At 41.8% G+C, this 15,077-nt stretch overlaps 1 protein-coding gene across 5 annotated transcripts in view; it reads left to right on the plus strand.

Moving 5' to 3' along the window:
- The first annotated feature begins 972 nt into the window (after positions 1-972).
- LOC137223615 (recombining binding protein suppressor of hairless) overlaps positions 973-15,077 on the plus strand; it is a 116,479-nt gene continuing 102,374 nt past the window's right edge. For 3 of the 5 annotated variants that reach the window (XM_067735672.1, XM_067735671.1, XM_067735674.1), the window contains exon 1: positions 1,093-1,319. Coding sequence is in view for 3 of the 5 variants with exons in the window: in XM_067735671.1 (XP_067591772.1) it covers positions 1,300-1,319 (20 nt within the window). In the remaining 2 variants the exon portion in view is untranslated. The other 2 variants (XM_067735670.1, XM_067735673.1) reach the window with 2 other exon arrangements.

Genomic DNA, 15,077 nt, shown 5'->3' on the forward strand with positions numbered 1-15,077 from the left:
AATCCTGCAGCGCCTTCAGCAGGTTTCGGGCTCTGGATTCCAGTTCTCCGGGTTTTGGGACTCCCTGCGGGAGGCAGTGCTGGATCTGGGAATCTCTAGGAATTGAAAGGGCAAGGGTGGGGGGAAGAAAGGGGTGCTGCAGGTAGGGAGGAAGAGGTAGGGCTCGGGTCCTGCACCTTTCTAGTAAGTGCCCAGACGGGCCAAGTTTGCTCGGGGGCTTCCAGGTTTAGATTGTCTGAGATGCACTTCGGGCAACGAGCAGCGTCCTCGACTGTGCCAGGCCCACGGGAGGACCTTGTCAGTCTGTCCCCGTATACATCTGGGTTCACACAAGTCTGGGGGCTGCGATGAGGTCCTAGGGAGATTTACACGACAGGCAGCTCTCTGCCCAAGCAAAACCTTTGGCTTGAGTGCAGGGTGGGGGAGTGGTGGCTTTCAATTACAACGCAGTTTTCACTTATGGAGAAAGCTTCGCGGTGCTCTGGCGTGTGTATGCGAAGTGGACACAGTAGGGGTGTCTTTGCCAGAGGCCTTGGCCTGACCTAATTTCACACCCAAGGAGAAGAAAGCTAAGGCTCTAATAGAGCTCAACTGCAAAAGTTGTTCATTTACAGAGTTCTGGAGGGTCGGACCACGATGTAATATTGTCTGTCTCTCTGTTAGCAAGGGGGTCGAATGAACTAAGTTCTTGGTATGTCACTCGTCCGAACTCCAGGCATCTTTGTAGCTCCAGCACCTAACGCTGACATTACCGTAATGGAGGCGTCCAATGAACATTTGAATGAATGAAAAGGGCTGGGAACTAGAGTGAGCGGGAAGCCACTTGGAAAACACCCATTTGAGGAGGTGTTTCATCTAGGCCTGTGAAACGCGGCAGATTTTCCCAGGACCCCTCCGCTCTTCCCCTCGACTCCGCCTCCTGACCCCTCCATTCTCCGTCCCCGTTGTAATCCCCTCCGGTTTTCCTCAGTCTCCACGTACGTCCCTCAGGGCGCGTCCCAAAACCCGGATAACCGGAGCGCTCCCCATGTACCAGATGGAGGGCTCGCCCGCGGAGGAGCCGCCTGCGCATGCTCCATCTCTTGGGTAGGTTTCCAGGGAAGGCAGTGAGCTGTATCCCTTACTCCGCTGGCGGCGCGAGGCGTCTGGCTCTTCGCGGCTGCTGCGACGGAAAAGGGAGCGCGGGGGCTGGGTGGAATCGAGGAGTGAGGAAAAAGGGAAGGGGCGGGGGAGAGGGACCAGGGAAGGCGTCAGGGGGAATCTCGCGAGGGTTGGAGTTTTGGCGAGAGTTTGTGGAAGATGGCGCCTGTTGTGACAGGGTAAGTCTGGGGGAATCGGAGCGCTGGGAACCGGGAAAGTTGCGGGCGTCTCGCAGCCCGCGGCTGGTGGCGGGTTCGAGGGCCGCGGCACGCTTGGCGTCCGGGGGCCGCGGGGGCGGTGTAGCGTGCGCCGAGCGCGGCGGCGGCGTGTGGCCGTGCGCTGCCCGCTCTGCGCTGCTGTGGCTCGGGCTCCGGCGCGTGAGGGCGGGTGGCGACGGCGGCGAGGCCGGTGGGTGCGGGCGTGAGTGCGGCCCGGAGCGCGGGGCCCGCGGGCTCCGTGCCCGCAGCGCGCCTTCCGCGCTGCCGCTCGCTGGCCCTGCCTCCCGGCCCCGCGCAGCTTTGTTCCTTGAGGCCGTCGTTGCCTTCTCGCCGGGCGGGTGCCCCCGGCCCCGGGCGCTTTGTCTCTCCCCGCTGCCCCCCGCGACTCTCTACCCCCGGCCCTTTGTTTCGCCGCCTTGGGCGCTTTGTCCGACCCGTCGCGCCCCGCATCCCTTCTTCATCTCCTCCCCTCAGCTGTCCTTCCTCCCGTGCCCCTTTGTTGTGCCCCTCTCTATTCGGTAGCTCAGTGACCTGCCACAGCCCAGGTACCACATTTCTGTTTTTCTTCTAATTTTTCTCCCATTATTTCTCTCTTGCGTTTCCCTCTCACCTTTCTGCTTGGCCCTTGATCACCCCCGGAGGCTTTGTCTCCCCCGTTCAGTGGTTTATTCGTTTGGTACCCCCTTCACCTCCCATCATCGGTTGGTTTATCCACTATCCACGGTGTTTGTCGGCTGAACTGTCCCAGCCCCGGGGACTCCATCTGGTGCTCCTAAGTACAGACAGACCCTAGGGTTTGTTGTTGTTTTTGTGCGTCTGAAAGATGCGTGGGGATACTTGGTTTCCTCCTCAGCGCTCCTCCTCTCCGCACCCTTTTCTCTCGGGATTGCGTGCACACCTCCCCACCACCCCTTTCTCTCGGGATTACAGTGTCTCCAGTTTTCTTCGCGGTCTCTTTGGGCCCCTGGTTGTTTTGCTTGGCAACAGTAGCCCTGGAAAAAGGTCTCTTGGTTATTCGCCCCCACCCCCCACCCCAGTACCCGCCCTCCCGCCCCTTGGTTTCTGATGGCCTAGGCCAAGGGCAGCTGTCGTAGCTTTGCATCTGGGTTACCTGAGGGTGTTGTAGAGACGAAAGGTGTTTTTTTTCTGTTGGCGTGCGAGAATAGTTTAAATTGTTACGTTGGATATTCATTTGGTACGTGCATAGCTGTTGAGTATTTGGTGTTAAAAAACTTGTGAATGTTGGTTTGGGGTGGAGAATTTCAGCATTTTCAAGAGTTCAGTTATTTTACCAGTAACTGCTGCTTTGCAAGGAAAAAGGGAGGGCATCCTGCTTGGAAATTTGATATAAATATTTTACTTTTTCTTAATTTTTAGATAGTTTACAGTTATGTGCTTTTGCTCTGTAGATTTATGACAGCTCTTCTGCCCCATCTTCGAAGTTGAAACGAGGAAAAAGCACTTAAGAGTGCAGTTTGGGTTGATGACTACTGCTTCTGGAATCTTTGTGGAATGCATTAATCAAATGCAATTAAAAGACATTTAAGTAATAGTCTTTAAGTAAGGTAAAGGCACTTCTAGTGTTAAAGGAGCTTTAATTTGTTCAGAGTGCTTATTGTTATGGAAATGTTAAAAGCTTCGAGTTTGGTGTGGGAGTTGGGGGACGGTGGTATGGTGCGTTTAAATGGCCTGGATATTCTGGTGCTGGAATGAGAGGTATTAGATTTACCAGTATTACTAGGCTGAGTAGACTGTTCAGGAGGTACACCCCCGCCCCAACTAGCTGATCACTACTTTTAGAAGATACGTTATCCATAAAATCACTTGGAGTGTCATTTCATTTGTAAACCACATGAAGTGCTACTAGTAGAGGATATACAAATGTGAGGAATGTTGGTGGAGAAGAAAGCATTTTTTTATAAGGCTGTGATTAGAATTAGTATGAATTAGTTTGAATTTTACTTAATGGAAAATCATCTTTCATGATTGATATGTGAGGCTTCTGTGAAAATTTGCAGTCTGGGTTCCATGAGTGGATTCCACCTATAATCATTTGTCTTCCTTACTCGTTCCTAGGGCATAATCATTCTTTTTGAAGGTGAAATCTTGAGCACACAATGTTGTTTCTGACTGTAAGCAAATACCTTGTAATAATGGAAGGTATTTTGCTCTGATGTGTGCAGATAAGAATGATCACACAAACCTCATAAAAGCAACTTTTAAAAATCAAGTTGTGTTTTTTTGTTTATAAATGGTGTAAGACCTTTACTTCATGACCAAATAAAACTACCTTTATTAAATCATATTAAATAGCAGCATATTTAGAAACATACAGCATTAGTTGTAATTGGGAAACTTTCATTTTGAGTATTGACTATTAAAGCTTTAAATGTATTGTCCATGCGTATTGCAGATGGATCTGCAGAGGGTATACTTTCAGGAAAAAATATAAGAGGCTTACTTGGGGTATTTTGACTCCTGTTCTAATATATGCTTCTTAAATAGGTTTGTTTAAAACTTACCTATTCTATACCCACAGATTTCTATCAGTGTCTTAAGTGGCTAAGATAAAAAACGTTTTGGGGGTGGGAGGGAAGCTACTCTTGCCAGATGTAATTCATTAAATAATCTTTGGCTCTCTGGATGGATAAAGTATTAGGGAAAAAAATGGTGTGTTTGAAAGTTCTTACAAATCTTTAGTATTCGGTCATTTAAAAAAATATATTTAAAAAACCCAGGACTTGGCTTTAAAACATCATTCACATTTTGTTTCCTCCTAATACTAAATTTCATGTTATTTCAACTAGGGGCAGTATTTTCTCATGGATTGGCTAAAAGTTGTTATTTTTGGCATCTGGCTTTGTGATTATTTCCAAGTTACTCTACTTCCCCTGGGCCAATTTCCTAACTATGTAGTAAAATGGGAATTGTAGTAACTTGCCACATCTGCACAGGATTGCTGTGCCTTAGGATTTGCACAGAGCATCCTTGGATGAAAGGTGTGGTTAAAAAATCTAGGAATTGTTACTGAATTAAGCCAATGTGAAGTAGGTCATATTTTATAGGAAATCAAGTAGGAGGTTATGAACTAAGTTCTTGGCAAATCACAGTGGTGATAGTGGGATGAAAAATCTCCAAATATGTATTATAGTTAGGGTAATAAAATTGATACTGTTTTTAAGAGGGAGAGGGATAAGTAAAACACATTACAGGGTGGGGGGTGTGTGTGTGTGTGTGTTTGTGTTGTGTAAGAGAGTGAAGATCTGTCAAACTCAAATATAATAACACATTTTAAAATTGTGGGATGCCTTTCCTCTGTTGATTTGTTTTCTGCATGTGGTACTCTTTTGTTTTAAATGGTAGCACAAAATGTTTTCACTAGACTCTAGGCCAAGTCTGTTAATAGTAGTGATTAATTTTCAATATACCTTATATTTTTTAATGCTTTGTCATTTACTCTCAATATTTTCTAACAACCAGTACCATAATTTCAGACTTGACCTTTGGCCTAGAAAAGTGTTTCGCATTTGGGAGATACTCTGTAGATATTTATTGAAAAAACAAAACCAGTTGTTTCTCTATTCCTGGTAGATTATGTCATGTCCCAATAGTTCCCCAAGCCAGGTTTTCTCTCTCACACTAACTCTTTATGTTTAATCACTAAGAACTGATAATTTTCCGTCCTGAAAAACTCTTGAATCTGTCTCCTTCATCCTCACTGCCACAATTCATGCTCTCATCGTTTCTCACCTGGATTGCTACAGACATTGGCAGCTTCCTCTTTCTGCTTCTAGACTCACCCCCTTTGTCCAACTTCCACATAGTCGTTCTAAAGAGCAAATCCGATCACTTCACTCCTTATTTTAAAAACCTTTCAATGGCTCCCCCTAGCAGCCTTCATTAAGAGAGGCAGTGGAGTGGAGAGTTTATGAGCTCACTTTTAGGATTTAATCTGAACTGGGTTCCAGTTCTGTCTCTGCCACTTAAAACCTCTATAAGATTGACAAACGATCTAACCTCTCCTTGCCTCCTCCATCAGTTGCAAGGTAATTATTCTTAGCTCAGTGGTTCTCTGTGAGGATTAAATGCAAGAGAGCATTTGAGGATGCCTGGCATATAGCAAGTGCTCAAAAAATGTTAGCTAGCACGGCATATAGGGTCCTGTATAACTATTTCATTTACCTTTTCTCCAGCTGAACTGTTTTGCCTTTCTCTCCCTTCATATTCAGTTCTCCAGCCATATTCAAGAACTTGGAGTTCCTTGTATGGGCTCCACAGTTTAATGTATCCCTGTGCTTGAAAAGTGCTGGTGTTAGGTAGGTTATTATTCAAGATTTTGGTCTGAGGATATTCTACCCTGATCCACCAGGCTGGGTTCAGTATCCCTCCTGTGTGTTCTTAAAGGACTGGGTATAATTCACTTGGAAGTGTCATACTGAATTGTAATTGTCTGTCATACCCAAAGGCTGTTGGTCACTTGATGACAGATAACGTTAAAAAAAAATTATATATTCTTAGAAGAGTGTCTAGAACATGATGGGGACTCAGTAAAAAGTTTTTTGAACAAAGGACTCAGAGAACTTTGAAACCATGATGCAACATGGTTCGTGTAAGCAGAATTTGATGTGTACAGGGAATATATTGATTCTATAGGGTATTTAATTGCTGAAGTACCCAAAGGAATTGATATTTTCAGTCAAAGACAGTCTTATAGCCCCTGACAACATTGTAGTAAAATTCTTAGGCAAAAGTTCCTTTGGATTTTTAGAAAGTAGTGTATTTGTACAAACTGACAAGCTTAAATATTTTGTTTTTTTGTATGGTTGACTATTCAGTGTTTTTCAAAAGGTTTCATTATTTTTAAGTGTTTTAAGTACTTCTTAGATGCATAGGGACATGCATTAAACCTTAAGACACTGTAGGCTGCTTTTTTGGGGGGATCCACACGATTGAACCAAATAAGTTTATAATCTTCAGGAAGGCTCAGGTTTTGTGGACAGATTACTTATAGATAATTTCTTTAAGCTTCAGTTTCTACCTCTATAAAATAAGTAATGATAATTTTGTTGTGTTTATCTGCTGGATACATTGTGACTATCAAGTAAGGTAAAATGTGTGTCAAAACAATGGATGTGTAAGTGATTTGTAAATAGTAAAGCACTGTATACAAATACTTTAATTTTAATAATCAGTTTCTTTTGGTAACCTTTCACAGGCAGGATTCAAGATGAACTTTCTTATATTGCAACCTGTGGTTTGTGGCTCATGTCTTAGGAAGGCAGCAGTGTATTTAGTGCAGAGGACTGCAGCCCTTTGAATATATGCCTTGGCATTTTGAGCAGACATATTTGATACATTACTGCTTGACCACACATGTTGTCATTGAGTCGACCCCAACTTTTTGGGGTCTGCTTCTTCCTGCTCTCTTCTCTGCTTGGACAGCTATAATGATGTAGGAATGTTGAATGCCCAGCTGCTACCATCTCTCAGGACACCTTGCCCATAGTTCTGGATGCCCGTTAGGCCTGGTACAACATCAAGATGTCACTTATGTCTCATCAGGCCTGATTCTGCTTCAGGGAGTGAAATGATATCCTAATGGTGTGAAAAGGGTAATGCATTTCCTGAACACAACTTACTACTGGGGAAAAAACAAGCATTGGAGGCACTCTGGCTTGGTTTGTATAATTGGTAGTAATTACTTATCTGTATAAATATTTGTGTAGGTTTGTTGTGTTGAGACAATGAAGAGTGATAAGCATGACAGCTTTTCAGTCACATTGGTAAGTTCATGGCAGTTTTGGGAATATTTAAATTTACAAAAACGAAAAGAAAGAAACCACTGCATCTTGGGTATCCTAAGTTGCCTTGCAATGAAAATGCCTTGCAATGAAAAAGCCTTGCAATGAAAATGCTGTGCTGATTGGATGTAAGATGGAATACGCTAGAAAATCAAGTTGACCCTTTTTAATTCCCCTCCCATGCTTTCTTTTCTATATTCAGTATTTTAATTAATTAATGAATTGTGGCTGTGCCAGGTCTTAGTTGCGGCAGGCTGGATCTGTAGTTGCGGCGTGCGGACTCTTATTTGTGGCATGCATGCGGGATCTAGTTCCCTGACCAGGGATCGAACCCTGGCCCCCTGCATTGGGAGCGTGGAATCCTATCCACTGGACCACCAGGGAAGTCCCATCTATATTCCATATTTTTAATTTGGCCTTAGAACTAACATTTTTTGTGCACTTGTTAATTAGATGATAGAGTTGTAAATGAATAAGAATAGTTTCTCATAAACAGTTTATATAACTAGGAAAAATGTTCATCACTTTATGAAACCCTGTTATTTTTTACTAGTGTTGTAAAGATTGTGTTATATAACTGCAGTATCAGTTGCCTTATAAAATAGAGAATCAGTGTTATATATTTTTTCTTTAAACAACTTCTTTTGGAACAGTGGTATTCCGTTTTTGGAAAACTGCAGATCCACTAAGATCTTGCTTTTTTATCCAGAATACTTTTTTTTTTGGCCGTGCCACACGGCTTCAAGGATCTTAGTTCCTCGGCCAGGGATCAAACCCGGGCCCCAGCAGTGAAAGCGCCGAGTCCTAGCAACTGGACTGCCAGGGAATTCCTTTTTTTTTTTTTTTTTAATTGGAACTTATTTTTTAGAGCAGTTTTAGTTGCACAGCAAAATTGAGGGGACGGTACAGATATTTCCTGTGTACTCCTTGCCCCCCCACAAATAGCCTCCTGTATTACCAACATCCCCCAACAGAGTGGTACATTTGTTATAACTGATGAACTTACACTGACACATTATTATCTCCCCAAGTCCATAGTTTACGTTAGGGTTCACTCTTGGTGTGCATTCTGTGGGTTTGGACAAATGTATAACGTATCTACAAATGTATGTGCCGTTGTAGTATCAAACAGTAGCTTCATTGCCCTAGAAAATCCTCTGTGCTCTGCCTGTCCATTGCTCTCTCCTGCCTTATCCCATCCTGCAACCACTGAATTTTTTATTGTCACCATTGTTTCCAGCATACTTTTTCAAATCATTTAACTTTCGGTTTGAGTATGAGGAACTTTTTCATGGAAAAAATTATGTAGTTCTGTACAGAGCTCCTGATCCATACACCAAGTGGAAGAGGTAGAAATATTGAGATCCCCAGACATGAAGGAATGGTTAAGGGAAATGAAGAGTATAACCATGCTTTAGTGGTTCTTTATAATTGTTTTAATAATGTATTTATTAAAGTTATTGAGCACTTAATAGGTATAAGACCGCTGTATAAAACCTTTTAAAGATGGCTAAAAAATGGTCCAGTGAAGCTCATGATTTAGTGGGAAGTACACAGATAATAAGGGAGATTATATGTGTTTAACAGATGTATAATGTTGATGGGAACATGGGTGCAAATGATTATCTTTTAATTCGAGAGGAGAGGTCATAGGGAGTGGTAGAAAATAAAGCTAGAAAAGTGGTTGGGGCCTCTTAGAGGACCTTGAGTGCTAAGCCAAGGATTTGAATATCAAACAGGCATGGGGGGGGCACTGACCGAGTTTTGAAGAGGTGAGGCTGGGTGTAGATACAGTTGACACTTGAATAACACAGGTGTGGGGGGGGTGGGTTGGGGCGAATAGCTTGTAGTAGGACCTTCAGGTACCTGAGGTTCCTCTGTACCCACGGTTCTCCATCCTCAGATTCAATGAGCCTGAGTCACGTGGTACTTAGTATTCATTACTGAAAAAAATCTTCATGTAAGTGGACCAGTGCTGCTCGAGGGTCAATTGTAGTGTAAAATAGATTGGAGTTGATGGAGAACATAAGAGAAATATATATGAGCAAAGTCTGATTTTGGAAAGCCTAGGAATGGAAGGAACAAAGCAACACTTTTGGGGGCAGGGTGGTAATAGGGAGCTTTGGAATCGATGCAGTAGATAAAATCTGTGGCTGTGAGCATGTCACTTAATCTAAGTCTTGCCCTTGTCTAAAAAGTGGGAGAAAATAATACTTCATGGTATCAATATGAGGATTAAATGAGATACAGGATATAAAATGCCTAACTCAGTTCTGGGAGTAGTAGGTGCTCAAAAAATAGGTTCTCCTCTTCCCCCTTTCTGGAATAGAATTTAAAGGATATTAGATGGGGGTGGGGAGAAGCATGGAAGAGAAGGTGGGACCGGGTGGGGGGACACTGAACGATTGAAACCTGGGTGATGAAGTATTTACAGGTGGGAAAGTCTGAGTGAGGTGAACAGGTGTAAGAGAACCTACCTAACAGTGTTTGTTTCTTTTAAATAAATACTGAATATTTTTGCATGCTTCTGATATAACATTTAACGTTTTTCTGCAGTTGTGTAAATATACTTGTATTATCTTTTTTTTTCTTCTGTCTATATCCATTTATCTAATCTATCAGCGAGCTTTGTAAAGACTGGGCCAATATTTTACTTTTGTTGCATGATTGTGGAGCAACTGCTATTGGCCAGTTTGTACTTGCTGGATGAACATGGCTTGAATGGATTTAATAAAATACAATACTTGCCACTAGGTGGCACTTAGTCTAAGTGATAAAGCTGAAATTCAGCATAGATTGGCTTTTGTATGTAGAGCCCACTGATAAACTGACCCCCTGGATTATTGTTTAGCTTTCTGCCAGTTCTGGACTATACTTTTTGAAGTGGGATATGAAACATACAGCAAATAGAAACCTCAGAGTATTGAAAAACAGAAAAGTGTAATGGCATTAGAATATGTCCTGTAAAAAGGAGCTGAAGTGAAGCTTAGTTAAAATTCACATCACAGTGACTAAATTACCCATCTCTGAGTGTATTTAAAGTGAAGCCTGGTGCCTAGATTTTAGGCCTTGTTTTTTCTTAAGACTTTGTGGATTGCTTTAAAGGAGAAGATTGGGAATTTGTTTGTTCCTGGATTTAATGAAAGATGATGATGAAGTGTGGTCTGTAGGGATACTGGACACGGTTCTGTATTCTCTTATTTATATTCTGGTGTACTGTGCTCTCCCTGTTGTGGAGTAACAAACATACCATAGAAAGAAACTACATCCTGTGTGACAAATGTTGCAGGTTGTTAAATCCGTTAGATTCAGGAAACTTCAGACCTGGAAAAGACCTTGTTAATCATATGTTCTAAAGTAACCACTCATTTAAACGTAGGCAGAGACAGAGTAAACAATTTACAGTTAGTTAATGGCTGAGACACATTCAGTGCCTGAGCTGAGACTTGTTCTGTTTTTTTTTTTTTTTTTTTTGCCGTACGCGGCCCTCTCACTGTTGTGGCCTCTCCCGTTGCGGAGCACAGCCTCCGGACGCGCAGGCTCAGCGGCCATGGCTCACGGGCCCAGATGCTCCGCTTCATGTGGGATCTTCCCAGACCAGGGCACGAACCCGTGTCCCCTGCATCGGCAGGCGGACTCTCATCCACTGCGCCACCAGGGAAGCCCCTGGTTTGTTTTTTAAGGGGAGAGATTTATGCTGGGCTTTCACTCTTTTGTATTTATACCGCTAAGCTGCCTTTTAATGTTACATGCACTTTGTTGTTTAAAATACTTTCTTCCTCCTATTTTTGTGGGCTTAGATCAAGAATACAAATTTCTCAGCCCCAAACCCGGGAGTACTGCTGCCAGTGTTGCTTAATAAGAGGTCAGCTCTGAGCCTGCCTGTTCTTTCTTCCTTTGCTGTTTTCCTGTTCTTGATGCTGCTTGCCTTCTTTATCTTGTACTGTACTTGTGACTGACCAGGGTGGCCACACACTTGTTCTCACTGCACACTTCCTCACCCAGTCTGCTTTTGTTGCCCCTGTGCAAGAACTGCCTGGGTTCACTTACCCCTGGTTCACTCCAGTCTCTGCTTCTTGCCTCCTTAGCTTCTTAGTTTTGCCACCTGCACTAAATTGCAGCTGGCTATTTCCAAGAAAATGGACAGGAGGGGAGATTGAGAAAAAAGAAGACTTATATAGGGAAGGAGGCCACAACTTGAAATCATATACTGAAAGATGGGCTTGTTTATGAACCTTATGATTTTCATAGAGTGATTTTTTAGTGTATTTATGTCAAAACAATATGATACTCTTGACTATGGAATTCATTAAATCTGTTGTGTCTGTCATCTGTGCTTATCCAAATGTCAAGGAAGTGAATTGAATCCATTTCAGCATTCCAAAGATAGTAGTGGTAGTTTTGGTTTGGTACTCTACTTACAGCTTACAGTAATGAGTGTCATTATTTGATTAAATGGATTGTACTGAATTAGTGGGGGTTGTTGCTTCACTGTTGTAATGTTAAAAAAACAAACCTGGAGAGCCATAGCTTTCAAAGATGATTTCATAATTTTTGGTAACAAGTATTTTTCATTCTGGCCTTCCCCTATGCTATCGTGTCATAGGTACATTTTAATACAGAATTTAGTGGCATGTTATTCATTTAATCCTAGTTTCTTAGCTGTAAGTCCTGGAAGTTGTCAGTTGGTACATTAAATATCGTTTAAATTACATTACAATTTAAGTTCACGTGGTAGCTTAGGTGTGCAGTTGATTTATTTTTTCATTGTATTTTACCTTGTTTCTAAAATTATTTCAGGGAAGTGACTATCCAGTGGAAGTTTTCCTTAAGGGCTAGTTAGTGTCATCTGTAAACACTCACCTTGATTATTTTTCTTGTTGGAAAAATGTTTGTTATAAGAAACTCAAAAGTTATTTAAATATGTCATGTAAAGTGAGCCACTGTAGTCTTCCACCAGGAAATTAACTACTGTTATCAATTTGGGAGCATATTCTTCAACTTTTTTTGTTTTAAATGGAAATGCTAACACTCTATTTTATTGATATATTAAAAGATGTCAGTAGTTTAGCAAACAGAATATTTAAGGGGATTAGGGAACTGACATTTTGTTGAATATCTACTGAGTCCTCAACTACATTGTGAAGGGAGATAGTATCTCCATTTTATAGATGTCCGAGGGTCAGGGATTTAGTGATTTAACCCAAGTTCACACAGCTTCCCTTCTGCCTTTGTCATTGCACTACCATGTACTCAGAGAGCTTATGTTTATCTCTCCACCTAAATGTTAATCATTTGAAAGCTTCCAAGCTCTCTACTAGGGGGCAAGACAGTCCCAGACATAGGTAAGCCTAACACAAGGCTTTAAGGAAAAGGAGATTATTATATTCTTCTCTATTACATTACTTAAAAAATAAATATATATTCTTGACTAGTGTTTGAACTCAGAAGGTTCTCTGAAGTAGCATCGTTTATCTTTAAGTAAAATTTTGTATCATTTAAAAAATAATCTTGTCAGGTACTCCTGGGTTGATGTTAAATCAGTTAATCCTCTTTCTCCTATTTGTGTTTTTAGTTTTTATTTATGTCTTATTCCTTTTCTTCCTAAAGACCAATTTTCAGGTCATTTAATTATTTTGTATACACATTGTTTGGCTTTGGACAAGTTGCCTAATTGTGTTGTAACTTAAGTTTCTCCATTTGTAAAGTGGGGAGCATATGTCAGAATTCTTGTGAGGATCAAATGTATGTATGCAAGGGGCTGCCAGACTAGGCTGTTCTGTAACAATTGCTTACTGTTGATTTCCTTTCTTATTTCTCATTCAAGCCAGGGCCAGATCTTTTCTTTACCACTTATCCTTTTTGTTAAATGTTAAAATCTGGTTTTTCATCCCAGGCCATCAATAAATAACCCTTCAACTGGATCCCAAAACCTTGTTTAATTTTTCTGCCTCCTTTGTTTTTATTGACCATGGTGTCTTTATTCATGACTAATAAGACACTATCTTTATCTCTTGGACATTCCATCTTTTCTACCTATTCCTCCTCTAGTCTTAAATATTGTGGTCTGCAATCTTTGTCTTTCTCTTTTTGTCTTATCTATTCTTTGACTTGATATGTGTATCATCACCTCAGATGTTTAGATACATATTTCTAAAACTACTACTGGTTGTTTTGTAGGCCCACCAAACTTGTTTTATCCAAAGCAACATGTTTTTTTCACCGAATAGACCTGTTATACCATCTTATAAAATAGGCTTGATATCTGTTATTAATGCCATTGTTTATCCAGCAGGTAAAAATGAACTTCCGTATTTTCCTCATTTCCTCCTGCTCTTGTATTTTCTTATTTTGTTGATGACCAAATCATTCCCTTTCTGCTTCCAGATTACTTGTCTCATATTCTGGGCTCTCCTCTCCTTGTTCACTGCCATTGCTTTATTCTCCAGGTCAGCTTCATCTCCTGGTTGGACCACTGTCATAGCCTTGTCAGTTCCTTCTTCAGTCTATGGCAGTTGGTGGTTTGCTAGTGTACAGTTGTTAGTATTTAGAGGTTTGGGGTTACTTGGCAACCTAATTTTGTTGTAAATGGTGTCCATAGATTTTGATTTTGTTGTCTAGGTGCTCTTTTATGTGGAGAGATTGAAAACCTGCCGCTGCCACCACCATCCTAAAATCCTGTCTTGAGTTTTTTAAAAGTAATTTAGACAAATACATGTTACTTGTAAACTGAAATTAGTATAGAGTGAATAAGACAGTTCCTCTTCACACTTAAATCCCAACCCCCAGAGATAATGCACTGCTTACAGTGGGGTGAGTATACTTCCAAACTTTAGGGCAAACTCTCTACTTGTGCCCTAGATCCCTTCCCTTCTCAGCTACTCTAGGACATTGGTTAGCCCTCTAGCCTTCCTCTGGTCTCAATTTTTACCTTTCTAGTGAAGCATTCTTTTCTTTTTTTAAATAAATTTTTTGATTTTTTATTTTTAGCTGCGTTGGGTCTTCACTGCTGTGCACAGACTTTCTCCAGTTGCGGCGAGCGGGGGCTACTCTTCGTTGTGGTGCGCGGGCTTCTCATTGCGGTGGCTTCTCTTGTTGCAGAGCATGGGCTCTAGGTGCACGGGCTTCAGTAGTTGTGGCTCGCGGGCTCTAGAGCGCAGGCTCAGTAGTTGTGGCGCACGGGCTTAGTTGCTCGGAGGCATGTGGGATCTTCCTGGACCAGCGCTCGAACCCGTGTCCCCTGCATTGGCAGGCGGATTCTTAACCACTGCTGCCACCAGGGAAGCCCTAGTGAAACATTCTTGACAATACAAACATGCTGTTATTTCTTCTCTGGATTCAGCCCTTGCCTCTAGTTCCTATTTCTCTATTCCTCTTTGCAACAAACTTCGTATGAAGAGTTCTTTCTATCTCCAGTTACTCTTACTCCATTTCCCCTAAACCTTTTCCAACCAGGCTTTTTGTCTGGACCACTTCAGCAAAACTGCTTTTCTCATGGTTACCAGTTCCCTTCACACAGTTGAATGTAGTAGTTTTTTTTTTTTCAAATGTTATTTGACTTGACTTGATCAGTGGCATTTGATGTCTTGTTCAAACATTTTTTTGCCTTCTAGAATACCACACTTCTAGTTTCCCACCTCACTGGCACCTTTTTCTTGGTCTCCTTTCTAGTGCTTTCTGATTTTACTACATTTATCCTACTTTTTATCCCACATTATGTGCTCCTTCCCTGTTTTATTTTTCTCACTGGCATGTGTCAGCTTCTAACAATATATGTTATTTGCCTTTTATTTATTTCTCTTCCCTGCTAGAATATAGTGCTTGGCATGTAGTGGCTACTCAGTATGTATTTGTTGAATGAATGAACGGAGTGTTCTAACAGCATCACTTTTTGAATGGTCTGTTGTTTTCTCCTTGA

Source organism: Pseudorca crassidens, chromosome 4 (genome assembly GCF_039906515.1).
Source record: "Pseudorca crassidens isolate mPseCra1 chromosome 4, mPseCra1.hap1, whole genome shotgun sequence".
NCBI lineage: Eukaryota > Metazoa > Chordata > Mammalia > Artiodactyla > Delphinidae > Pseudorca > Pseudorca crassidens.